At 34.3% G+C, this 25,601-nt stretch overlaps 5 protein-coding genes across 11 annotated transcripts; 3 read left to right on the plus strand and 2 right to left on the minus strand.

Moving 5' to 3' along the window:
• The first annotated feature begins 313 nt into the window (after window positions 1-313).
• On the plus strand, window positions 314-4,295 carry LOC107419780 (G2/mitotic-specific cyclin-2). Of its 6 annotated transcripts, none has more exons than XM_016028587.4 (12): window positions 314-674; window positions 965-1,022; window positions 1,194-1,326; window positions 1,638-1,733; window positions 1,829-1,877; window positions 1,981-2,130; window positions 2,246-2,374; window positions 2,757-2,849; window positions 3,005-3,226; window positions 3,316-3,414; window positions 3,513-3,691; window positions 3,794-4,295. In XM_016028587.4, exons 2-12 carry the CDS (start codon window positions 968-970, stop codon window positions 3,957-3,959), a joined length of 1,371 nt encoding a protein of 456 aa, XP_015884073.3. In that variant the 5' UTR covers window positions 314-674; window positions 965-967; the 3' UTR covers window positions 3,960-4,295. The 6 variants fall into 6 exon arrangements, with proteins under 6 accessions (XP_015884073.3, XP_015884072.3, XP_015884068.3 ...); XM_016028586.4 differs by having other exon boundaries at window positions 316-724; XM_016028582.4 differs by lacking the exon at window positions 314-674 and adding an exon at window positions 731-863.
• A 3,575-nt stretch (window positions 4,296-7,870) lies between these two features.
• On the plus strand, window positions 7,871-13,362 carry LOC107419835 (BTB/POZ domain-containing protein At2g30600). The gene is made up of 13 exons (XM_016028650.4): window positions 7,871-8,012; window positions 8,534-9,415; window positions 9,596-9,928; window positions 10,202-10,432; window positions 10,787-10,948; window positions 11,108-11,320; window positions 11,401-11,448; window positions 11,572-11,630; window positions 12,292-12,424; window positions 12,519-12,593; window positions 12,679-12,759; window positions 12,889-12,957; window positions 13,047-13,362. The coding sequence occupies exons 2-13, from the start codon at window positions 8,624-8,626 to the stop codon at window positions 13,263-13,265; spliced, it is 2,415 nt and encodes an 804-aa protein (XP_015884136.1). The 5' UTR covers window positions 7,871-8,012; window positions 8,534-8,623; the 3' UTR covers window positions 13,266-13,362.
• Window positions 13,363-13,904: 542 nt separating this feature from the next.
• On the minus strand, window positions 13,905-16,344 carry LOC107419836 (small nuclear ribonucleoprotein SmD3b). The gene is made up of 5 exons (XM_016028652.3): window positions 16,058-16,344; window positions 14,729-14,781; window positions 14,571-14,637; window positions 14,425-14,481; window positions 13,905-14,211 (listed from the first exon to the last, which is right to left on the minus strand). The coding sequence occupies exons 1-5, from the start codon at window positions 16,214-16,216 to the stop codon at window positions 14,152-14,154; spliced, it is 396 nt and encodes a 131-aa protein (XP_015884138.1). The 5' UTR covers window positions 16,217-16,344; the 3' UTR covers window positions 13,905-14,151.
• An 891-nt stretch (window positions 16,345-17,235) lies between these two features.
• On the plus strand, window positions 17,236-23,272 carry LOC107419800 (1,4-alpha-glucan-branching enzyme 1, chloroplastic/amyloplastic). The gene is made up of 14 exons (XM_016028612.4): window positions 17,236-17,647; window positions 17,854-17,985; window positions 18,294-18,504; window positions 18,667-18,736; window positions 18,812-19,081; window positions 19,362-20,268; window positions 20,533-20,649; window positions 20,960-21,022; window positions 21,149-21,256; window positions 21,681-21,782; window positions 22,193-22,260; window positions 22,381-22,462; window positions 22,681-22,797; window positions 22,924-23,272. Exons 1-14 carry the CDS (start codon window positions 17,585-17,587, stop codon window positions 23,074-23,076), a joined length of 2,463 nt encoding a protein of 820 aa, XP_015884098.3. The 5' UTR covers window positions 17,236-17,584; the 3' UTR covers window positions 23,077-23,272.
• Window positions 23,273-23,311: 39 nt separating this feature from the next.
• Window positions 23,312-24,439, minus strand: LOC107419801 (uncharacterized). Of its 2 annotated transcripts, none has more exons than XM_016028613.4 (2): window positions 24,218-24,439; window positions 23,312-24,082 (listed from the first exon to the last, which is right to left on the minus strand). In XM_016028613.4, the coding sequence occupies exons 1-2, from the start codon at window positions 24,309-24,311 to the stop codon at window positions 23,553-23,555; spliced, it is 624 nt and encodes a 207-aa protein (XP_015884099.1). In that variant the 5' UTR covers window positions 24,312-24,439; the 3' UTR covers window positions 23,312-23,552. The 2 variants fall into 2 exon arrangements, with proteins under 2 accessions (XP_015884099.1, XP_024931018.1); XM_025075250.3 differs by having other exon boundaries at window positions 24,181-24,314.
• Between the last annotated feature and the right edge of the window lie 1,162 nt (window positions 24,440-25,601).

A 25,601-nucleotide genomic window follows, 5' to 3' on the forward strand; every position in this document is an offset into this window, starting at 1 on the left:
TCATAAAAAAGAAGAAGAAAAGAAATCAAATGATATCGGTTTACATTTTTTATATAGGAATTAAAGATATTTTTTTAAATTTATTATTTTCTATAGAGGAAACCTAACTTTATTTATAAGGCTTATTAATTTATTAATGTTGCTAGTTATCCATAAAAATTCAGGTGGGGCTAATTAACCCATACTACTCTTATTTTAAAAATTAAAAAAAATAAAAATTAAGCCAAGCTCCTAGCTTTTAACAAAAGGGCTGTTGGGTTGTAAAATTTTGAAAAGCACATGCCAAGGTAACCGTTAAGCCCACACAGAAGAACGCGACTTTTCGATCTGCAAAGATCAACGGTCCCAATTTACTAGCCGTTGGTTTTAAAATTGCGGACGACCATGTGCGGACATATATCCGCCGATTCCTCTCAATTTCGCTCATACAATTCGTTCGTGTTTTTTTGTTTTCTTTTTTTTTTTCTTTCTTTCTTTCTTTCTTTCTTATTAACCCGGAACCCAAAGAAACAGACGAGGCCACAGAGAGTGACAGTGAAAGCGTGACGCTCTGAGAGAGAGAAGAGATCGCTCCAGGTTTTGATGGAGTATTTCTGATTGGTCTCTCTCTCTTATCCAAGTTGAAGATCGCAGCCACGGCTCCCAAAATCATTCCAATCGGGAATCCTACCCAGGTTAAATCGTAACTGAACTGGCGAAGGGAATTCGTGTTATTACCGTCTGTGTATGTGGAATTTTTTTCATTTGGAAATCTGGGCGTTATGGGTTCTTGACTGGTTCTTTTCGATTTCTTTTGAATTTATTTTTTTTAACGATTTTGATCAATTTCATTGATGAGGGAGTTGTGGAAAGTTTCGACTTTTGTAAGAGTTTGTTTGTTTTTTTCCTTTTTTTTTTTTTATTTTTCCCTCAGCTCTGTTTCAGAAAGGATTCTGATTCTTAGTTGATTTCTCTAAATTGTTAGGAAATGGCTAGATCGGACGAGAACAATCCGGGCGTGATTGGACCAGCGAATATTCAAGGTAAATAACTCAAACTATCAGAGGATGACCATTATGGTTTGAATTTATAATTTATCCACTAAACCCTAAATTAACAAGCGCTTTCTTCTTTTCATCTTTGGAAAAAATAAAATAAAATAAAATTAACCATTAAGCCCTAATTTGAGAATTGTAAATTTTTTAAATTGGAAGTGGGACTGCCTGGTGGAGGTGGGAAATTGGCGTTGGAGATGGGACACAACCGGAGAGTGTTGGGCGACATCAATCTGAATGTAATCGGACCTCCTCATGGCCATTGTGCAGTCAACAAGAGAAGAGTTTCAGAGTAATTACCTATAACCTATTCCCTTCCCTACTGTTTGTTTGGTTGATGTGAAAAAGAAGAAGAAAATTAAAGTTCTGGTTGCTGTTTAGAAGTTAGCTTTATTGTCAAAATGATCGACTTAACTCAAGTGGGTCTAGTAGGTGTATTTTCTTTTTGGGTAGTAATTCTAGTACATGTATTACACACTGCACGCTGCAATATGGAGTTTCTGATTTTTTTTCTTCTTCAGTTGTTCCTGTATTTTCGGTCGTGTGTTTCAATGGCAAGTTTTATTTTTTCAAATTTTGAATATTTTCCCTTCCCTTTCACAGCAACCAAACGGATAGCCTTAATAAGGTTCTTCGCCTTTCAACGAATGCTGTCTGCGATAAAAATCCACCCATTCCAGTGAATCGACGAATTACTAGGTCAGAAATTGACCGTTATCTTTCTATATCCTTTTCAAGTATTTCATAAATTCATTCTTATTTAGGCTTTTTGGTCTTATTACTTTTCCGTTCAGGAAGCTTGCTGCTCAGATGGCTAACAACAAGCAGCAACTTATACCCAAGGTACCACTATTGTGAAATATAAGAGGACTTGAATTGTACTTCTAGTTTTATAGATGCATATAGGTTCAATGAAGTATTTGATTGATGTGTATAATTTCTTTAGCAGGAAACTGAGAAACCTGTCCATCTGATCCCTAACCCAAGTGAATCTGAAGACTGTACCATCATAGACGCTGAAGACGATGAGGAAAGTGGTGACGTGCCAATGTTTGTGCAACACACTGAATCAATGATGGAAGAGATTGATCAAATGGTATTTACTTTTTTCATCCTCCAATTTTGCAGAATAAAACCACATTTGTTTTTCTTAAAGAATTTAATGATAACGAAACTTCTGATTAGATTGCCATTGATATTTTGTTGTCTAGCAGAAGGAAGTTGAAATGGAAGATCTAACTGAGGAGCCCGTTCTGGACATAGACAGCCCTGATAAGAAGAATCAGCTCGCAGTTGTGGAGTATATTGACGATCTACATACCTACTACAAGAAAGTAGAGGTGAGATAGAATCTCCGCGCCGTTTGTTTTTGGTCCTTTTCATTTGACCATTCACCGTTGATTTTCTCTTTTGATATTCTAGCATCTTCTTTTAAAATATTGTTATACACTGAACCCATGGAACTAAATATGAGATAGTGGCTAGTTGAGCCTTTTCTTAGAAGACCAAAGACCAAATAAGTTCATACTTGTCAAAAGAAGATGAGATCTATCTGAGAAAATTCCGAAATTATCGTTAGTGGAAGGTTCTTCATGCTAATATACAGTATTGTGTGGCTGCTGATGGAAGGGAATATAAATAATAAGAACGAAATGCAGTAGAAAGGAAAGTAGTTGATGTATTTATTGTTCTGATAACTAAACTTATTTTAATGTCTTGCAGAGTTCTGGCTGTGTACCACCAAACTACATGGCAATAATACAATCAGATATTAATGACAAAATGAGAGGTATTCTGATTGACTGGTTGATTGAGGTAATTAAACTGTCGTCCTCATCATCTTACCTCCCCAACCCCCTTTTTTCATCATCTTGGTGAATCCCTCATGATCTTACCTGTTGTTAGATGAGATTATATAAACCGAAATAGTTTTCCATTGATTTTACTGTCAACTTTTGGGGAAATGACAGGTTCACTACAAGTTTGAACTAATGGATGAGACATTGTACCTTAGTGTCAACTTGATCGATAGATTCTTAGCAAAACAACCTGTGGTAAGGAAGAAACTTCAACTTGTTGGGGTGACAGCAATGCTTCTATCAAGCAAGTACGAAGAAGTTTCGGTTCCTGTAGTGGAGGACCTCATTTTGATTTCTGACAAGGCTTATAGCAGAAAAGATGTGCTTGATATGGTAGATAAAAATTAAGCATGGGTGTTTTTAATTTTTACAGTAGAAGATGGTGTTTGATATTGACTATATTAATAATCTTTTTGTTTCAGGAGAAGTTGATGATCAATACTCTACAGTTTAATCTATCAGTTCCAACGGCATATGTGTTTATGAGAAGGTTTCTTAAAGCTGCTGAATCTGACAAGAAGGTAACTAAATAAACATGAATGTAAATAAACTTAAAAACATTATTATGTTCAGTGAAATGGTTCTCACTAGATAAATTCCAATTATGATTTTGCTTCAGCTTGAGCTTCTGTCGTTCTTCATGATTGAGCTGTGCCTGGTTGAATATCAAATGCTCAAGTTTCCACCTTCCTTATTAGCTGCGGCCGCAATTTACACAGCTCAATGTACTATCAGTGGGTTTAAGCAGTGGAGCAAGACAAGTGAATGGCACAGCGGGTATTCTCAGGAGCAGCTCTTGTAAGTGGTTTTTTTATGTTTATGTTCATCTCTTGCAAAATAAAAATAGGCTCAGAAAATGCATTATTACTGATATGTATTTTATTTATCATGTTTACACAGAGAATGTTCAAGGCTGATGGTTGCTTTCCATCAGAAAGCAGGGACAGGGAAGCTTACAGGTGTTCATAGAAAGTACAGTACATCAAAATATGGCTATGCTGCAAAAATACAACCTCGCAATCTTCTCTTGGAGGCCAGGGGCGGCTGGGGATCTGACTTTTTCTAACTAGGCTAATTGTTGAGGAATTGGGTTTGGGGGGTGTGTAATTAAGCAACATAAGTTGCCCCTGGGGAGCAAAATATGTACCGAATTTGATTTTTTATTGCGGTTTTGAAAACATTGTAAGGCTTTCTTTTCTTTTTTTTTTAATCATTTTCCTTGTCTGTAGAGGAAAATAATTATGGGTTCTTTCTAGAAACCACTTTTAGGAAATCCATATTGAATTCATCTGAATTTATGTTTAAACGAGGTGGAGTTTTTCTCTTCTTTTAAGCCCACAACACTTTCCCTTCATACTTTAAATAAAGGGCTTTGGAATCTCAAATGGTCTTTCCTCTTATATATATAGATTTTAATTTTTGATAGATCAGGTGGTATTTTCAAATAAAGGGCTTTGGAATCTCAAAGGGTCTTGCCCCTTATATATGTAGTAAATTTTTGATGGATCATCGAACCTTGATAAAATTGTTAAAAATAACTAAAATATTGATAATCCATACAAAAGCAAGGAAAAGGATTATGAAAAAAAAAAAAAAAAAAGGGGGGGTGTAGAATAAGAAAAGCTAGAGAGAGTGGAGGTAGAGGAAAGAGAATTAGAGATGGAGAGTGGAGAAAGCAACCGGAGGAGGATACACATAGAAATGGGGGAAAGAAATGAAGAGAGATAAAAGAACAGCGAGAGATTATCAATTTTTGGATCAACTCCATTGATCGGAAATAATAGATTTTTTTTTTTTTTCCTTTCTAGGTCTTCCACGTATTTTTAGTTTTGATGGGATAACTTATGGGATAACTTGTATATATATATATACTAGGTCTGGCCACGTGCATCTATTTAATATAAAACTTGGATATCTAATAGTTTATATAAAATATTTCTAATTAAAATAATTTTATAATTGTTATGATACAATAATTTGAAAATCATCTATTTATTAATTATTTTTTTAATTTTATATTAATAGAAAGGAAAATTTTGTTTGAATAAAATAATCATATAAAACATTTTATGAAGCGTGATTTATTTTTGTAGAAAATAGAACATTCTTTTACTAAGTAAAAAATTAAATAAACAGTAAAAACATAAAATACTTGCATTATAAATGACGATATTTTAGCACAATTAATACTTTTATAAGATAATTGCAAGATTTAATAGAAAAATATGTAATATTTAAACTATTTTCTATTACATCTTGCATTTTACAAAATATTAATGTTAGTGCTATTAATGTAGGATATTAAAAATAAAGTATTTTGTAATAGTATACAAAAAGTTACAATTGTCTATCATTTCAATATTGACGTAAAAAATATTTTATGATAGCCAATTAAGCATTCTTTGTTTGTTTTTATGCTGAGCAAACTTTTTCTCGCTACTTTCATCATACTGTAAGAGAGATGTTTGCATATATCATGGATTATGTTTTCATCATATAGTAAAAAAGATAAAAATATTAATATTTGTTATATTTCTATTAACTTAACTAAGCCATTCATTTATCTTCCTTTTATATTTTATTCGTTATATTATACTTTTTTTATTCTCAAGTAACTTACTAAATAAAAATTTTGATTTTTTTAATTTCTTATTGGAGTTGGGGAATTTGATCTTGAAAAAACAATGTATGAGGAGAGCTACTTGATTGTCCTTATAGACAGCATTGTTACACTTCAATACTCAAATATGGTAAATATCAAATCCAAAATGTAGTCAAAACGTAATACTTCAGTGATATTTTCTAATTTGTATGGTTATAAATGTTGTTTGAGGTAACACTTTACTGAATTAAGAATTAATGTTTAAAAAATAATAATTTTATTATTGATTTTTTTTATAAAAATCCTTAAAATTTATTTAGAATAAAATGATATATAATAATAAAATATGGAAATATAAATCTATGGCTTTATTATCCAACTCTTACTGACAGTACTCCCTTTGTTTTTACTCTTTTTATTTATTTCTATTTTTTTGCATTACTAATAATACTCCTATTATATATTACTCTTTTCACCCAAACCATGAAATGGATATTTGAACCTGATTTTGTATTAATGTTGAAATAATGTCTAACTCTTATGTATGATTATTATCATATTATGTGCATATCCACTGTATTTTACCACAATTATTTGCTTTTTATCATTTTAGCACCACTATTACATTAAAATAATGATTTAAATATATTTTGATGAATTAGTGTTTAAATTGATTGCAACTAAAAAACTTGCTAAATTATTAAAGTTCAAATTCCTTTCCATATATCAAAAAGTGAAAATTACACACTTCCTTTTTATTTTGACAAAATTAGACAAAATTTGAAATAAACAATATTATCATCTTATTTGTAATTATGTTTAATATTGTAAATAAAATAAATGACATAGGCATTATTGATCTGAATTAAACAAATTTAATAGTAAGAGTAAACATTGAAATCAAGCTAAGGCCATACAAGTTATTCCCCCCTATAAAAAAAAAAAAATAACTAAAATAAATAACAATATGAGGAAAAAATGAACAGTAAAAAAAACAAAAAACAAGTTGGCAAAACACATGGAAGGAGTGCCGTTTTGGACCAAAATAAACAGTAAAAAAGGGACCAAAAACCTCTTCTCTTCTCCTTTATACTATAGACTTATAGTATAGATATATATGTATGAATTATTACAACCTCTGTAATTTTTTATATAAAATTTAAAAAGTATTATATTACTATATCAAAAAATTGTCTTTTTTTTTTTATTTTTTTTGGGTCGGGTCACTTTAACACTATTTTTCAATTTTTTTGGTATAAATTTGATAAAATTAGGCCATAATCATTAATAAAAAATGAAATAAAATGGAATAAATTGTTAATCTTATTCTAATAGTTATATTAGTCTAATATTATTAATCATATAAAATCTATTCATCAAAATTACATAATTAAACTAAAATAACTAAAAAAAATTGCTCATACAAAAATTTAACACTTTCTAAAATTTAGATGGTAAAATGCAAAAGTTATAATAGTTCAAAGGGTAAAGTATGTTTAACCCCTTCTTTTTCTTACTTCATCTCTAATTTCTTTTCTTAATTTCCTCTCTATCTTAAACAAAGTTTATCAAGCGCATCGTGTAACAAGAACTAGCAATCTGAACTGTATTGAAAAAGTTCCTGAAACACATTATGGAAGAGTCACAGTATTAAAAAACAAGATTCAAAAATGAAAAAAGGTGTAGAATTACTGAGAAGATACAAATATTTAATAAAAAAGGATAACAAGAAGTTTTTTTTTCTTCCTTTTGGAAAATGCTAACGTGTCCTTACTCTATATATATATATATATATTTTGATAAACTTGCAAAGGGAAAAAAAAATAAATCAAATTTTTAAATAAAAAATGAAATTAAAACGTATAAAAAAATAAGGTAGCCAGTAAAAGTGATCAAAATTATAATAAAAAAATGTATTGCCTGTCCAGCAACAAAGTTAGAAGATGAGAGGCCGCTTGGAACTGCTTTTTAGTAATCACTTCTCTTTTAAATGGTTGATTTCTCAAGATTTAATGATTTCCAAAATGACCAAAAATTGATTATATATAATGTTTTTGTCATTTTAAAAATAGTTTTAGGCAATTTAAAATCAGACTAAACGAGGAAATGATCCAAAAATTGACTGTATGTCAGACAACCAAAATGGACAAAATCTACGCTATTCTTACGTGTACCGATACTTGTTTGACAGGTTGAGATCCAAAGCATGCAATAGTTGCCACGCATTCCCTAGACCGTTTACAGCCATAATTTTTTATCTGGCAACGCCAGCTGATTCCTCGTTAAAATAGAAAAAGAACAAAACTCCGCTAATCAAGGCTCAAAATATCTTTAATCATTATTTATCATAATTGTTTTGTGCCACTTCGGCCCTCACGAAATTGGAAATTGTTCATCCGCGCGTGCTAGCAGACTAATCTTCCAATTTGTCAAAATATCTGTATCGTTCATGAAAAGGGTCCAATTTGATGACAGAGAGATGGTCCCGTGAAATGATCTATCTACCTGAAAAGCCAGGTAAAGGAATAACTCATCGTGAAAATTATTGATGAATTTTATGAGGTGGGTATTAATTCTCAAACTGATTTATTGTTGTTGCTATCCAAAGTCATGGTCTTAATTTGTCATCTCCTGTATTTTTTTTTTGGCTCCACTTTAAGGTTCTCATCTAGATCTTTTTCTATTTATTATTATTTTATTTTTGCTCATGTAACTTGGATAAGAATGTGGTGTAGGATTGATAGCGATTTTCTGACTGATATTTCTCATCGGTAGTGGATTCTGATTTTTGTGTCAAGTTGGGGGGTTCTTCTAGCGACTTCTGGGTCACTTGGATAGCGATGTTTTAGTTGTCATTTTTAGTTGAAGCTAACCCAAAAAAAAAAATTTGTATAAGATCCATATTCTGGTTATGGTGGGAGTCCAGCATAAATCTTCCATTTTCAGTGACCAAAAGGATGTCTATATGAGTGGTAAAAAGTTTTTAAGGGCCAGTAATTTAAGGATTTAAGGCATTTGTATGGTCGATATTTTTTCAGAAAGTCTAGTGGGCGTGACCCTCTTTCTCTCTCAGCGTGGCATATATATAGGGAGTGACGAACGAAGTCTTTACTTGATAAGCAGAGGTGATGGAAAAGAAAGAGAAAAAGTTCCTTACAGTAGCACCCTTTGAGTGTGCTTGGCGAAATGATTTGAAATTCCGGGAAGCAGGCAGGGGATGTGTGGCTTTCGAAGCTTCTGCTCACAATGATGTCACTCTGGTATTCAGGGAGAATGTGGGAAGCCAGCATTACCATTACAAAAGAGATAGTACTCCTCACTATACTGTCATACTGGGTAGTCATAGGAATCGACGGTTGAAAATTGAAGTATGTGGGAAAACGGTTGTGGATGTGGAGGGTGTTGGTCTTTGTTGCTCTTCGGCGTTTCAGAGCTATTGGATCAGCATCTATGATGGATTAATTAGTGTTGGTAAGGGAAGATACCCTTTTCAGAATCTTGTCTTCCAATGGCTAGATTCAAATCCAAATTGCAGTGTTCGTTATATTGGGCTTAGTAGCTGGGATAAACATGTAGGATATAGGAATGTCTGTGTCCTGCCATTAATGCACAATCACATTTCCCTGTGGAAACATGTGGACTTTGGTAAATATGCTAATGAGGAGGATGGCAAAGAGGACATGGGAAATGAATGCATAGGTTATGAGAAATGGGGCCTTGAAAATTTTTTAGAGAGTTGGGACTTATCTGATGTCCTTTTTGTGGTGGGTTCGGAGGAAAGACTTGTACCTGCTCACAAGATTATCCTGGCAGCATCTGGTAATTTTCCTTTGAGTTCATCGGATGTTCTAGAGCTAAAGGGGGTAACTTATCCAGTTATTCATGCTCTCCTTGAATATATTTACACTGGTCGAACCCAGGTACACTTTTCTTATTCTGAAAACATTCATGCATTCGCATTATCTGTATTCCCTATTAGATTATTCTGACTCTTATGCTTATTTAGTTTTTTTAGAAGTTGCATGCGTTGCATGCGTTGCTCGATATCCTTATGATTAGACCTTGAGGTTCTAATGATGCTTTCTCACTGTCTGATGTAGATTTCAGAGTCACAACTTAGTTCCTTGAGGACTCTGGGCTTACAATTTGAAGTGATGCCACTGGTGAAGCATTGTGATGAAGCTATGGATCGGTTTAAGCTAAATAAGAAGTTGTTTGACTCGGGTAAGGGTGTGGAATTGGAATATCCTACCACTCCAACCCATCATTGTAGAGCCTTCCCCTTTGGACTTCCTGTCGATATGCAGAGGCTCAAACACCTGCATTTAAGTGGAGATTACAGCGATGTGAACATGTGTATTGAGGGTAGTAACGGCCTCGTTTTCCGGCCACATAAAATTATTCTCAGTTTGTGGAGTGTTCCTTTTGCAAAGGTAAGCTAAATTCAAAATTCTTTTGTTCTTGTCTCGTATATTAAATTTTCAGTATTAGGTAGTCTGCAAGGAAGTTTCTGGCACCATTTCTATAATCCTGCAAAAACTGTTTATCGCCTCAGACATTAAACTCGAGGCTTACTATTAGTAGAAATGTGCAAGACTGCATATATAACCCAAGAGTGCATAAATGCATTAGGGTCTAGTTGTCTTTTTTTATTTTTCTTACTAATGCATATGAATGCTATTACAGAATATTGTTGCTTTGAGCAGATGTTCACAAATGGAATGTGTGAAACCAATTCCTCGGAGGTTCTTTTAAGAGATGTCTCATCAGAAGCATTCAAGGGTATGCTTGAATTTATGTACGGTGGGGAACTAAATCTTGAAGTTACAATGGGTTCTGGTGCTCTGTTACTGCAACTTTTGTTATTGGCTGATCAATTTGGAGTCACTCTCCTTCATCAAGAATGTTGCAAAATACTTTTAGAATGCCTCTCAGAGGTAGCTTGGCAATCTCTACCATAATTTTCAGTTAATTCTTAGTGATATTTTATTTTGCTTTTTGTCATTTCTACAGTTTGCTACTGTAATCACTAGATTTAAAGAACGAAGAAAGTGACCCAGTTTCGGACTCTGAAAACAGAAGAAGAGATCCATTTTATTGCAATGAATTATTAAATATTAATACCTCTCATGTACATATTAAATGCAGGGATGGAGTTCTTCTAGTGGAAGAAGGTCATTCTACAACAGTTTTTCTATTTTGCACAAGTTTTATGGACGAGGAAGCAGACAATTTTGGCAAAGTAGTAATTGGACTGTAGTTTTTTAGGCTAACTGTTGAACTTTTTGCAGGACTCAGTATGTCCAATCCTCCAAGTGGTTTCGTCAATTCCATCATGTAAATTTATTGAAGAAACATGTGAGAGGAAATTTTCAATGCACTTCGACTATTGTACAACAGCAAGCATCGACTTTGTTTTGTTAGATGGGACAATTTTTAGCAATATTATTCAGGTATGGTCTCGCTTTTCAAGTTACCATATCCACGTTGATAGTTAAAAAATAGCAGTATCGGATCACCAATCAAAAGGACCAGTATATAAGTTGTCAAATACCTTAAATCAGAAGAAAGGGTTATGGTTATTAACTTACATTATGTTATGGTTATTGCAGCATCCAGATTTGACTGTAACATCTGAAGAAAAAGTTCTTAATGCTATCTTAATGTGGGGTATGAAATCTGAGGACTTGTATGGGTGGGAGGTCGTGGATGAGCTGATGATATATTCCAGCCCTGAACACCTCTTCCGGGAGAGGCTGCAGCCAGTTCATGACTTGTTACAATTTGTGCGATTTCCAACACTGCCCTGTTCCTTGCTTAAGAAGGTATATACGCCTTAGATTGTTGGCCTACTATTAGAAACATGTCTTCCTTTATAGGACTGACATTTATGATGATTTTGCAGTTGGAGATGAGCAATATTATTAGGAAGATTCCTACTTTTAATAGTCTTGTGAGTGAGGCTTGTTCTTCTTCTTCTTCTACTTCTTTTTTTTTCTTTTTCCCCTCTCAAACGCCAATACATGCACAACATTGTTGCTCTTTTTAATGAACTTCTTATATGTTAATGCTAAAGGTGAAGGAGGCCATCAACTATAACAAACAAGGATTTACAAGGCCAGAATTTGAGAAAAAGTAAGCAAGGAGAGTTACATTGATATTTTATGCTCAATGTTTTAATTTCCACCGTAAGGAGAGGTTGATTCATTTTGGATTCTCAACTTTCATTTCCACTGAATTTTCCATTTTCAATGTTCGGGATTTCAAATTTTCATTTTGGATTCTCAACTTTATTTTTACATCGGTGCATGCATAAATAGTCAAGCAGTTTTATCCTGTTGCAATTATTTTGTTGCAAACAGATTCCTTGACAACCTGTGCTATATTAGAACGGGCTAATTCCTTATATTCATTTGGCACCTCTGCAGAGTTAATAAGGATCTGGCATTTTCAAAGTTAGTATATGAGATTTCATTCATACTAGATGGCAAGAATAGAAGATAACTCGTTTCTGGCATTGGAGAAACACATATAACAGTAGGAAAATCCTGCTGTGCCATCCTCAAAGAAAATTGTTTGACATAGGATCAAATGAAACAAGCATATTTTATGTTCATTGTATCTTGCTTCTTAGCTTTTTAACCTTTTTTTCTGTTCTTTGATCATTTGCATACTTGTATCTCCTACCAGACAACATCTGAAGATTTACCAAAAAAGAAAAAAAGACGATGTGAAAGTTTCTATCCTTTGTTGAGGACGTAATATTTCTTAGCTAACATATTGTTACTGTATGAAGTGTAAGATTTCAACATAGGAGATCTAGTTATAAGGAGCTTCAGTACATACGGGATGGAGATAGCAATGGAGTTCTCTACTTTGCAGGCACATCATATGGGGAACATCAGTGGGTCAATCCTGTTCTGGCTAAGGTAAAATCTTTCTTTCTCGAAACTTTCTACAGGCCAGCAGTTCATTTTGATTTTTGAGTACAGTTCCTTATCATATATAAATTGCTTGTTACAGACAATCACCATAACAACTAGCAGTCCTCCTTCAAGATTCACTGACCCCAAGGTGTTGGCCTCCAGAACATACCAGGTAATGATGAAGAAAAATTTACAGAAAATTTTGGAGGCAAGCTTCTTAGATGGTAAATAATGGACAATATACATGGCCTCATCAGGGAACATCATTTGCTGGACCTCGCATGGAAGATGGACACAATAGTTCTTGGTGGATGGTTGACTTGGGCAAAGATCATCAGGTTCGCCCTCCCCTCTTCATACACATTTCTCAGGAAGTCTTAAATATTCAGTCATGGAATTCGAAGGCGTTTACATTAAGTTTCTGATAAAACATGCTAACATATGAAGATCAATGATTAATGATGCAGCTTATGTGCCACTACTACACCTTGCGGCAGGATGGATCCCGTTCCTACATCAGATATTGGAATCTACAGGTAAACATATTGGAATCAAATCAAAAGCATTCCTCGGAAGCTTTTTCTTGTATTAGTTTCTGAAATTTGGTATGAGGTTGGATTTTCAGGGATCTCTGGATGGGAAAACATGGATGAATTTGAGAGTACATGAGAATGACCAAACAGTGTGCAAGCCTGGGCAGTTTGCATCATGGCCAATAATTGGACCCAACGCACTTCTTCCGTTTAGATTCTTTAGGGTTGTTCTAACTGGTCCTACAACAGATGTTTCTAACCCCTGGAACTTCTGCATTTGCCTTTTGGAACTCTATGGCTATTTCCACTAGTTTCTGTCTTTTGTATAACATATGTTTTCTTCATCATCTTAAAGGCTACCTTCAAGATGTACTTTTAAAAGTTTAATAAATCACGGATTTATCCTCCTTTTTTCGTGTAATAAAGAGCTGGTCGAAGAGCTAAGCATGTCTAGGGGACCCTAATGTTTGTGGGGCTACTGGACGCTGAAAATTAATACCATGCAAGATTGCTCTAGTTATCCTGAATATTTATAAGCAATTGAATAAGTCTCAAATGCTTCGTACTAAGACTTCTGTGTGCTTGTTTCGACTTATGTATCACTAGGCTATGGTGGGCTGCTCCGGAATATTTATAAGCAATTGAATAAGTCTCAAATGCTTCGTACTAAGGCTTCTGTGTGCTTGTTTCGGCTTATACATCACTAGGCTATAGTGTGCTACTGATATCGCTTAACACCAGTAGATAATAACATGTGGATGGAAATGTAAGTTGCTTTTTTTGTTTAAATCTATGCAGGCATACACCCATGAAAAACTTCTACAGTTTGAAAATTTTCTTATGTTTAGTTATGTAACTATAGGATTTATAAGGACATGGCGAGCTCCAAATTTCTCTCTTTCAGTATTTTCCATTAAAGGAATGTAATTAACTGTAAGCAGATTGTCATATGCACCAAAAACAACCATTACATTAACAATAGAAACAATCTCCGGAAGGGGATACATGTAGAGTTAAAAAGATTCGGCACATCCAAAATATGCATATATATAGAGAGCAGCCTAATAAGATCCAAATAAAAGGAATTCCACTAATTCTTCTTCTCATCCAAACAGGAGTCAAACTTTTACGCCAATTTTGAGGATCTTGATCAATAGGATTTATCATTCATAGCTGAATACTGAGACACGATACAAATCACCTCCGTACAGGCGGTACAACACCTCTACCAGCTGCTCCACGGCCAGCAGCTTGAGCCTGCACAACAAATAGCATCCACATTCAGATCCATCCATGCAAAACAACCAGTTGCACATATCAGTTTATACTCATGCATCACCATTGACATGGTAAGAAATCATCAGGAAACGCAATGTTTTCTGTTGTTTGGTAACAAACAACTAAATAAATTCCTTTTCAAGATGCTATGGATCAGTACATTAAAATAAAATGGAAAAGAGGAAAGCTTACTTTAGCCCGCATTGCAACAGCTCTACCCCGACCAACTCCAAGTGATGCTCCCTTACCCTGCAAGTGCAGAAAGCATTTGTCAGCCAAACAAGAAAAATATACAACTAAGCGAATCAAATCATTTTTAAAACATGGGGAGCACATACCTTAATTCTAGCATCCAGACGCTTGAACATTGGTGCGTTCTTCAACATGTCTGGAATCACCATAAACCTTCAAAGAAAAACAGTCAATCTACCATTGGAAACAGGTCTTTTAATTGAAACACAATTTGATGTTTTTGAACACCTTATGATTTATATACCTGACTTTACTGCCCCTTATAAATACATGTTCAAGCTGTGAAACCTTCCCATCCTGTAAAGGAGCCCGTCAAAATCAGCAACTAATTTAAAGAGAAAAAAAAAATATATATATATATATATAGAAAGAAGAGAATCTAATTCTTCAAGCAGAAGATAAAGAATGTGTTAGAAACATCCAAAAACTTATATTTGCCTTAGTTCTAAATCTCCTACCAGTAAATACAAGAATAATGTCAATCATCAGGTTATCACCCAAGCTGGCTAGAGTTAATTTAAAATTCAGTAAACGAGTCACCAATCCCCTTTCAAGTCCCACCTCACTATAGAGCTTTAACATGGATTTTTGGTCAATGCATCTCTTGCAAATACAATAAAAAAGAAACATGCTTGACTGTGAAATTTGAGCAAAGGAAAAATCCTACCACCTAGGAGGTTTATTCCATCTCTCCACAAGTGCCAATGTGTCTATTGCTCAAAAGCAGCTCTAGCCATCTAAAGTTTGATCACCATCGACAATATTGCATAGCAAAAGGAATTACTGTTTCTCCTTGCTCTCTGCATTTTATGCTAATAATTCATTAGAACCCAAGTCTATATCTTCTAAGTAGCTTTTCCATGACAAGAGAAATTTAATTAAAATCTTCCGCAAGTACCATCATGATAGTTTAGTTATCTTTCATTGACATTTTTAGGAATCTCTCCATATTATTAATGGCCAAAACCCAGCTCTATCAAAAGTTAACAAATTCTTCTCTCTTTTCTGGCGTGTAAACTAAAATTCTAAACTTCATACATTGCTCCCTATCGTTAACGTCCGGTGAGGATAAGAAGAATTGATTCACGACTAGATAAGAACTACCTTTCTAAACATAAGACTACAAAAATCGCAACCAATCATTTAGGGACCATCTTTCATATTATAAAATTCCTCTTAAGTCATAGTTTAACATCATTCTATTCAGATTTTCAACATGAAATTCAAGTAGTTTACTTACCAGGATGCTAAGTTATTCTACGGTTAGAGTTCTATACAATGAACTGGTTCTAACTTCAGAGATTAGGATTTAGTAAGGTGTTACTCTAGGTCTTTCAAGGGCATTCAGCTAATATTACAGCTAAATCTATCAGATCCACACAGTGTTCTTGTGTAGTCTCGCAGTAGGCGCACAAAAATCTGACGTTTTAGGCTAAAGCAAAACAAAAAAAATAAAAAAATAAAATGAAACAAGCACAGAGAAAATAAAAAATAAAAATAATCATAATATAAGTAACAAAATTTAAATAAAAAAATTTTTTAAAAAAAAAAAAAGAAAAAGAACGAAGGTGACCTTAGCAGTATAGGTGATGCTCTCGAGCTGACAATTCCAGTTATCCTCGCATTCCACCATGCTTCCTCTGTAGAGCTCACCGCTCTTCAACTCCACCGTCACCACGTGGCCTGAAGCCTCGTGAAGCAGCTTCACTGGTATTCCCAAACTCCTGCTCATGGCTTCTCTTTTCCCCTTTTTCCCTCCTCCTCTTTCACCTCTCACTGGGTACGTGCAGAACCCTAATTTAGACAAAACCTCACTGAAACTTCTCCGTCGACCCTAATATATACTCTCAGACAGGGCCGGCCCATTTAGGCGAGAAAGAAACAGGCTTTGTAATTAAATGATTTTGTATTTATTTATTTATTTTATTTTTTTTATGTCAAAAAAATAATTCAACAATTCTTTTTAATAACGCCAAGTAATATATGTTTACAGTAATAGTTTTTCATTTTTAAATTTTCTTTTTTTACTTTGCTTTTTTTTTTTAGATGAATTCCTTTTTTACTTTGCTTCGAATATAATAAATGTTTGGCTTTGATAACTATTTTTTTAAATGAATGTAGATTATAATAATTTTTTCTACAGATCAATGTCAATAATTTCTTCCTTTATGATAATTTACAGTTTCGAGCAAAAATAAGCATAATTTAATGTTTAAAATTCCCAATCATATATATATATATATATGTTCATATTAGGAGGAATAGAAGGATTGAACTCAGAATTATTATTTGAAAAAATATATGTTTTAATTAAATAACTTAATTATCTATATAAAAGAAAAAATAATTTTATTGTTCACTTTTTACTAAATAAATATTGATTGTTAACATAATATTAGTTTGATTAAATTATTTGTTTATTAATTTGGAATAATGGTTTGATCCAATATTGTTGAAGACATGAAGGTGGTCTAAATTAAACGACAGCATTTTTAAAACGTTGATAACTGGAGATGTCGTTTAAGGCCTTTTGTTATTCCATGCATGTTGTGTCCCTGTTCGATCGGGAGGTGCTGTTTAGAGAGAGGACAGCCTGGCAACTTGCCGAATGAACGCCTGCCTTGTGGTAGAGGGTATTCTGTCAAATTAAAAAAGAAGTAGGGGCTTTTTAGGAAAGAGAATAACGGTTGATTCTTTGTCCAAGAGATGGCGCAAGGCATAAAAACAGGGTACGAGCACAGAAGAAGAGAGCTCTCTCATCATCTGTAGATATATAATATATATGATATTATCCCCTTGTAAATTATAATGTGACGAGGGTCACGTGGAGGGATATGCTTTGCTCAGGTGGCAAAGTAATCAAATCCAAAGCATAAAACGACAAAGAAATTCATCGGAAAGGACAGGAAAGGTAAGCTGTCAATGATTGAGGTGACGGTGGGTCCAGGGGCTCAACGGCCAGCGTCGACTCTCACTCTCTCGGGGTGTTCAATTTCTGGTTCAATTATTATCACTTCCACTTCCGGCTTCCTGTTCCACCAACAACAGTTATCGGAGACTGACTCAGACTGTGACTCGACTCTTACAGTTATCTGAGAGGATGTTGGCTTCTCAGGGTCTTCTTGCCTCGCCCTCTTTCAGGTCTCTGCCACCTTCCACCAAGGTCTGTACTTGGGAGTTTAGATATTTTTAGATGTTGGCACTTTTTTTTGTTTTTGCAGTCTTTTACATATCTTTTATTATTTATTGTTCATCATTACAAACAATAAATAATTATAATTGGCTCGGATTGGAGTTTTATGGTTGTATTATTTCAGTCTTTCTCCGTTAATAAAGGTATAATTCGGAGTAAATTTTTATTTTTGACAGCCTGAGAGGCATGACTGGCATTTTGGGAAAGAGCGGCAAGTGGTGGTGACCTTTAGATCTCAAAAGTTGGTTGGCTACAGCCACAACAAATTTTTATTCCCATCGGCATCGAGGAGGTTGTTGTATGCAAAGGTATGTTTCTCATTTTCAGGCTTTCAGCTGCAGAGTGATATTGTCCCCACCCCCACCCCAAGTCCTAATCCTTGTTTGAATGTTTTTTTCTGGAGACTCCTAAACATATAATAAACATGTCTAATTCATTGCTGGATTTTTATCTGTTTGTAACGTGAGAGCTAACATTCTCACATCTTTCCTGTGCCTATTAATTTAATTATCATTGAGTCAAAATTAAAATTTAAGATATGATGAGAACTGCAACCAGATTTCAAAGCATCTCGACCATTTTCCAAATGTGAAGCATTTTCACATTTCTTTGTTAGGCGGAGCACAACTCCAGACTATCAGCTGTTATGACAGATGACAACTCAAATGTAACATCCACTGACCAAGAAATGGAACATATTGGTATTTTGAGCATTGATCCTGGCTTAGAACAACATCAAGATCACTTCGAATATCGAGTAAGGAGATACTTGGATCAAAAAAGCCTTATTCAGAAATACGAAGGAGGCCTTGAGGAATTTGCAAGAGGTGATTTTTCCTCATCGTCAATGCCTGTCTACCTTTTCTCTTTCCTTTTCGGCTCACATATATATATCAAATCAAATTTTACACCTATGTAGGATCTATATATGCAAGATGATTATACTTTTCTAGAGTAAAAACCAATTTGCTTCCTTGATCTCTTTCTAGGTTATATGAAATTTGGTTTTAACAGAGAAGAAGGAGGCATTGTGTATCGTGAATGGGCCCCTGCTGCTCAGTGAGTTGGCTAGTTTTTTAATTATATTTTGTTAAACAAGTCATCCATATTTCTTACCAAGAAACTATGATGTAGGGAAGCACAAGTTGTTGGGGATTTTAATGGATGGGATGGTTCCAACCACAAGATGGTCAGGAACGAATTTGGCGTTTGGAGCATTAAGATTCCTGATTCTGGTGGAAAACCTGCCATTCCTCACAATTCAAGAGTCAAGTTCCGCTTCAAACATGGTAATGGAGTTTGGGTTGATCGCATCCCTGCTTGGATTAAATATGCTACTGTGGACCCAACAAAATTTGCAGCTCCATATGATGGTGTATACTGGGACCCTCCGCTTTCAGAAAGGTATTAATCAGTCATGTTTCTCTTCTCTAAGTTGCATAGAGTGAACAGCTTCCATGGATAAAAATTATGAAATGCAGTTTCTCATTCTGTTGGATAATCAAAGTCCAGAAGTTTGTAATCGTTTTAATGCTTCACAATGGTTAGATTGTGAAATAACCTACTAATCATCTGTTAAGATATTTCTACTTTTACTGCATCCTGTTTTCCTACTTGGTCTCCTTTTTTCAAATTTTATGTTAGCATTTGGTCTCATAGCATCAAGCATTTGTTGGTTGGACAGCTATCATTTTAAATATCCCCGTCCAGCAAAACCTGCAGCACCACGAATATATGAGGCCCATGTCGGAATGAGTAGCTCTGAACCCTGCGTCAATTCATATAGAAATTTTGCTGATGAAGTCTTGCCTCGTATACGGGAAAACAACTACAACACAGTCCAATTAATGGCCGTGATGGAGCATTCCTATTATGCATCATTTGGCTATCATGTTACAAACTTTTTTGCTGTAAGCAGTAGATCTGGAACCCCTGAGGACCTCAAATATCTAATTGATAAAGCTCATAGTCTAGGTTTGCGGGTCTTGATGGATGTTGTACACAGCCATGCAAGTAATAATGTTACTGATGGCCTCAATGGATTTGATGTTGGACAAGCATCACAGGACTCCTACTTCCACACTGGAGATCGAGGCTATCATAAGTTATGGGATAGCAGACTCTTCAACTATGCTAATTGGGAAGTTTTACGCTTTCTCTTGTCCAATTTGAGGTGGTGGCTTGAGGAGTTTAATTTTGACGGATTTCGATTTGATGGAGCAACTTCAATGTTATATCATCACCATGGGATCAACATTGGATTTACAGGGGATTATAATGAGTATTTTAGTGAGGCAGTGGATGTTGATGCTGTTGTTTATTTGATGCTGGCGAATTCTCTGATCCATAAAGTCTTTCCAGATGCAAACGTAGTTGCAGAAGATGTTTCTGGTATGCCTGGTCTTTGTCGGCCTGTCTCTGAGGGGGGTATTGGTTTTGACTATAGGCTGGCAATGGCCATCCCTGACAAGTGGATTGATTACTTAAAGAATAAAAATGATGAAGAGTGGTCAATGGAGGAAATCTCATGGAGCTTGACAAACAGGAGATACAGCGAGAAGTGTATATCTTATGCTGAAAGTCATGACCAGGTATGGACTTTCGTGCATGTTAATTCTTGTATTTATTTTTGCTGCTTTAAACATCATTTCTACAGTACATCTTAAAATCCTGAGACTAAAAGTGAAAAGAAAAATGGAAAAATACAAGACACCAAAACTTCAGACCTCTTGTCATCGCTTTTCTTTCTTGCAAAAAGAAAATATTAACGGTGCTGCTTTATTTTTTTCATCAGTTTGTTGTCAAAATTGACTTTTTTCTTATAGTTATTCAGTATTAATCATTTTGTTGTGCAGGCAATTGTGGGTGACAAGACTATTGCATTTCTCCTGATGGATAAAGAAATGTATTCTGGCATGTCTTGTTTGACAGATGCTTCTCCTGTTATTGAGCGAGGGATTGCACTTCACAAGGTTGGTTCAAGTTTCATACCAAATTATCATAGTAGTTTATGGAAAATTATGGTGTGGTTGACTCCTGACTGGTTGATCTCTCTACTTTTACCAATATCTTTCATGTATATTTTCAATTTTTCTTAAATGTATTTCTGGTTAGATCTATAACAATGAGGTCTTACCAAATGTTGACCACGAGCAGTCCTTGTGGCAGAGAGTTGATTCTTAGATCTAATCTTGTAATTGATCATTTTCTCTTTCTTTTCTTTTCCCTTTATTTTATTTTATTTATTTATTTTATTATTATTATTATTATTATTTTGTGTAGATGATACACTTTATAACAATGGCATTAGGAGGTGAGGGCTACCTTAATTTCATGGGAAATGAAGTAAGTATCTTACCTAATTTAATTGCTGCTTTTTTTCTTTTCTTTTTTTAATTCTTCAGTTGAACCATAATTAAGTATAATAAAAAAGATTTACCTGCTTAAGTTCTTCAATGAATGCTTTTGTAGTTTGGCCATCCTGAGTGGATTGACTTCCCAAGAGAAGGCAATGGCTGGAGTTATGAATTGTGCAGGCGCCAGTGGAACCTTGTGGATACAGAACATTTGAGATATAAGGTATGAATCAAAGTTTTCAAATGCATGCTCAAGGATTTAAGTCATTGCGCTTGCCATGCATGCAAATGAGCTTAAGCATATAATATTTTACAATTTCCTACATCTAATAGCTATAACACTCATCAACCAGCTTCCTTCCTATGGAATCCAAAAGAGAACTCTACAGGTCATTATTTGGCTGACCCTGGATGATATGAACTAATTTATACTTTAGAAAATCCAGTTTGACTCCCATACAAGCTCGATCAAGAATGGTCTATAAAACACCAGGATTGCTTTATGTTTTCTGCCTCTGTGCTTAGCACAAAATAGCTGTTTAAATACTTTTAAGGGAGCCAATTTGCTACTGTATATTTTGTTTTCTCTACTCTTTCAATGGAAACCTTAATATAAATCCTTTTATTTGTGCTTTGAACTCGCCCAGTTTATGAATGCGTTTGACAGAGCTATGAATTTGCTTGATGAGAAATTTTCTTTCCTTTCATCATCAAAACTAATAGTGAGCAGCTCGAATGAAGAAGACAAGGTACATACAGATGCTCTTTGATAATCAATCTTTCTTTTTAAGATCCTATGTTTTATGATTATAAAGCCAGCTAATTGTTTCTAATATAATAATGGGGCCAGCCCTTTTTCTCATGATGTAATGGAGAATTGGATAATAATTTTTTAAGAGGGAGTATAATTTAGTCTAATTATAAGTAGAGGAACAGATACAAAAAGGGCCAGTCCTTTTGTCACAATCGTTAGTCTAAAGAACCAATATTGGCTTTTGAAATTGCAGTATACTTCCTCGGGGATGGAAAAGAGTTAACTTGGGGTAGTAGTGAAACAGCTAATAAATTGAATATGCTGTCTTATTACATTTTAGTTCGTTACACATACTTCAATAATTTAATATGGGTTGGGGCATTGATTGACTTGTGCACATTACAGGTTATTGTCTTTGAGCGTGGAGATCTAGTTTTCGTTTTCAATTTTCATCCAGAAAATACATACGATGGGTATGCTTGTTTTTTGACTTCTGAAGTTTGGATAATTCTTGGACCATGTTAAGAACGTGGTAGTGTAGTTTCTATATAGTTTTTATTCGAGTTTTGATTACTATATATTCTGAAACACAGGTACAAGGTTGGATGTGACTTGCCTGGGAAATACAGAGTTGCACTTGATAGTGATGCTTGGGAATTTGGTGGACATGGAAGAGTAAGGGGAACAACTTCATACCATTATATTATCATTCATACCAACCGAGCGAGAGAGAGAGAGAGAGAGAGAGAGAGGGACGGAGGGGTGGAAAAAGTTTTTTTTTTTTTTTAAGTATGAAATCAAACCAATTGAAGGGGCTGGAATTCTGATGTCTGAATGTGGAACTTGGAACTTCTTTTCATGAGTTTGATCTCTTGTTGAAATTCTACTGGCAGGTGGGGCATAATGCAGACCATTTCACATCCCCTGAAGGAATTCCAGGTGTTCCTGAAACAAATTTTAACAACCGACCCAATTCCTTCAAAGTACTCTCACCTTCTCGTACATGTGTGGTATGGCCATCATTTTTCATTTCCCTTTTTCAGGTTTTACTGATTGTGATACCAACTATTAATGTAGGTTGGGATTTTTAAGCTGATTTAATCGCTAATTGCTTTCCTTTCATGAATATTCCAAAGGTTTATTATAGAGCGGAAGAAAGTGAAGTGGAAAACAATGGAAGTGAAAAAGTGGTGGTCGGTACCAACAAGACACCAGCCGTTGATGCTGTGATTACTAAGCAAGAATGCACTTCTGTTGAAGGTGAAATCAAGGACTCTAAATCAGAATAAGGAGAAAGAAGATAAAGAAGAAAGAAAAGGAAGAAAGCAAGGAAGATCACAAGTGATTGCTTGTCATTGTGAAAATCCAAAAGGTTTTATTTGTTTTGTCTTTGTGAAAATCTAAGAGGTTTTATCTGTCCATGCATGTGTGAATAAATAAAGGAATGAATGAATAAATAATAGTGGGATTTTTCTGAATCTTAAATTTTGCTACCAACTTTGTCACTTGTCAAAACGATGTTAATTTACCGAAATTCAGAAAAAATAAAATAGGCTGATTCAATTATAAAGTTTGTGCTATACAGCCCACAAAGTGTCAAACAGATCTACTGTCTACAACCACACTTTGAATCTTCAGAAAACATAGAAAACAAATTTCGAGCCATGATTAATAGACACAATTAATCCGGCTTTGCTAAAGCAAAAGTAAAAGATTGTACCCGACTTAGAAAATGATAAAAGTAAAAACAAAAATAAAATAAAATTCAGTTTCTCCGGACTCTTCGAGCTCCGAGTTTCCGCTCCCCGGCGCCGACCTTGGATTTGTCAGAATAAACGGCAGCAGCAAGAGGGGGTTTCTTATTCTCTTTGCTCATACTTCTTAGCATATACCTTGGAGTCTCGCTCGTCGTTTCCACCGAGTAAGCAGCAGAGATGGATTTTCTAAAGCTCTCAAGCTTTCTACAGCTACTTCTTTTTCCGGATTCGACCGTTACGCCCAGATTGTAGGTGGTCTTTCCTTGATCTCCTGTTTGACCCTTTTTCCTCCTCAGCCTCTCGTTCCTTCGAGCCGAGTACTCCTCGTAAAATCTGCCCCTCTCAAACAGAGAGCTTGAATAAACAGCAGACGGACTGGTAGCAAATCCAGCCTTTTGAGTTTCTCCATTGCCCAGTTCGTCTTGAACCATCTTTGCTAGAGCCCGTAACTCGCACGAAATCGAGTGGTACTCGGGACGTAGCTCCGATTCGGCCATATCCCTGGTGCGATTCAGTTTCTGGGATTTTGTCAAAGAACCTGAATCAATGAGACAAAATAAAAAATAGTAATAATAGTAAAGTTAAAAATCCCACTGGAAAATAAAAAATGAAAAAAAAAAAAAAAAAAAACCCTACCCATGAACTTAATCACTGTCAAAAGACTCAGACCAACCTGGTGGAGTTTGCATTGTGTTTGATCGAAGGACTTGGCGGGGTCGAAGCCTGATCGGCGATTTAGCAAGCGGAGGTTTACGATCCGATTTCATCTGATCAAATCCAAAATATTGAGAGAGTGGGGGAGCCAGAGATATAATTAGAAGAAGACCTTTTTTAAGCTTTGGTGTTGGAATCGGTTTTTAGCGACTTTACCTTTATTGGTATATTTGGTGACCTGCCGTTTCAATTTCAGACGATAAAGGAGGAGCGTCTCCAACGGTCATATTGGATCGGACGGTTAAGATTGTTTCAGCTTAAAGTTCAAATATCGGACGGTCTTGGCCTTTTCTATTTTTTTTTTTTGCAAACATTTTTTTTCATTTTTTAGTAGATGCGTTTTGGGTGTTGTTAATTAATCTTAAAACTCGTGATTAAAAAAAAAAAAGTAAAAAGTTAATCTGAAAAGTCTATTTGCCTTTTTTTTTTTTTTTTTTCCCGACTCTATTTGCATATAGAAGCAAACAAACAAGACGAAAAATCATAAATGCCTAGGAACTTGAAATCCAAATTTTATTACGCACCGGATCTACTCAACATTAGAATTCATTATTCTAATACTAATTGTTAGTATAATTTTTTCAAAAAAAAATAAATAAATAAAAAAAGAAGAAGAAATCCTGCATACAGCTAAAATTGATATTATTGGCTAAAAATTGTCTAATTAACAGTTAATTGTTGATTATAAGGTTTTATAAAGATATATAAACATTTTGTCATAAAATAAATTAAATAATAGTCTTAAAAACGTTTTTAAATTTTTTAAAAGATTGACAAATACTTCTTCTTATTGCTTATACTGATTTTACAATTAGCACCATCTGTATATTTAATTTTTTGGACCAATTATTATTACCCTTGATATGTTTTTATTAATACCTCTTTAATTATTGGATCTAGAAATTAATCAATTAATATTTACATTCACCATGTTTAGTCATAAAATAAATAACTCTCTTAGTTAACAAAGTAATTTAACAAATTTGATTTAAAAAAGAAAAAGTTGCGGTGTGTACATATATCATATACTAATAGTAATCTATTATCATTATTATTATTTTTTGGGAAAAAAAAAAGTTCTAATAGCAACTTATAGAAGAAACAATTTAACGTCAACATCAGGGAAAAAATTAATTGTCTAAAAAAATATTTAGGTGGCAAATTGTAACATAATTAAAAGCTTAGGAAGTATTTTATAAAAATTTCGGAGTTCATTTTTGCCTAATAATAAAAGGTTTTTAAAAAAAAAAATCCTAGATCTCTTGAATTAAAAGAAAAATTTTAATGGCATCACCAAACAAATATTGAATTAAAAATTATATTTATATTTTTATTTTAAAATA

Source organism: Ziziphus jujuba, chromosome 5, assembly GCF_031755915.1.
Source record: "Ziziphus jujuba cultivar Dongzao chromosome 5, ASM3175591v1".
In the NCBI taxonomy this organism is placed as follows: Eukaryota; Viridiplantae; Streptophyta; class Magnoliopsida; order Rosales; family Rhamnaceae; genus Ziziphus; species Ziziphus jujuba.

Coding starts and splice junctions, on each gene's coding strand:
- LOC107419836 (XM_016028652.3), bottom strand. CDS start 16,216: ATGAGCAGGAGTTTGGGAATACCAGTGAAGCTGCTTCACGAGGCTTCA. Junction 14,782..16,057: donor GCATCACCTATACTGCTAAG/GTCACCTTCGTT, acceptor GCTCCTTTACAG/GATGGGAAGGTTTCACAGCT. Junction 14,638..14,728: donor ATAAGGGGCAGTAAAGTCAG/GTATATAAATCA, acceptor TTTTCTTTGAAG/GTTTATGGTGATTCCAGACA.
- LOC107419835 (XM_016028650.4), top strand. CDS start 8,624: ATGGAAAAGAAAGAGAAAAAGTTCCTTACAGTAGCACCCTTTGAGTGT. Junction 11,449..11,571: donor TTCCTACTTTTAATAGTCTT/GTGAGTGAGGCT, acceptor TTAATGCTAAAG/GTGAAGGAGGCCATCAACTA. Junction 12,425..12,518: donor TCAATCCTGTTCTGGCTAAG/GTAAAATCTTTC, acceptor TGCTTGTTACAG/ACAATCACCATAACAACTAG.
- LOC107419801 (XM_016028613.4), bottom strand. CDS start 24,311: ATGAAATCGGATCGTAAACCTCCGCTTGCTAAATCGCCGATCAGGCTT. Junction 24,083..24,217: donor CACAATGCAAACTCCACCAG/GTTGGTCTGAGT, acceptor TCATTGATTCAG/GTTCTTTGACAAAATCCCAG.
- LOC107419800 (XM_016028612.4), top strand. CDS start 17,585: ATGTTGGCTTCTCAGGGTCTTCTTGCCTCGCCCTCTTTCAGGTCTCTG. Junction 18,505..18,666: donor CCTTGAGGAATTTGCAAGAG/GTGATTTTTCCT, acceptor ATCTCTTTCTAG/GTTATATGAAATTTGGTTTT. Junction 20,269..20,532: donor ATGCTGAAAGTCATGACCAG/GTATGGACTTTC, acceptor TTTGTTGTGCAG/GCAATTGTGGGTGACAAGAC.
- LOC107419780 (XM_016028582.4), top strand. CDS start 834: ATGAGGGAGTTGTGGAAAGTTTCGACTTTT. Junction 1,327..1,637: donor AACAAGAGAAGAGTTTCAGA/GTAATTACCTAT, acceptor TCCCTTTCACAG/CAACCAAACGGATAGCCTTA. Junction 2,850..3,004: donor TGATTGACTGGTTGATTGAG/GTAATTAAACTG, acceptor GGGAAATGACAG/GTTCACTACAAGTTTGAACT.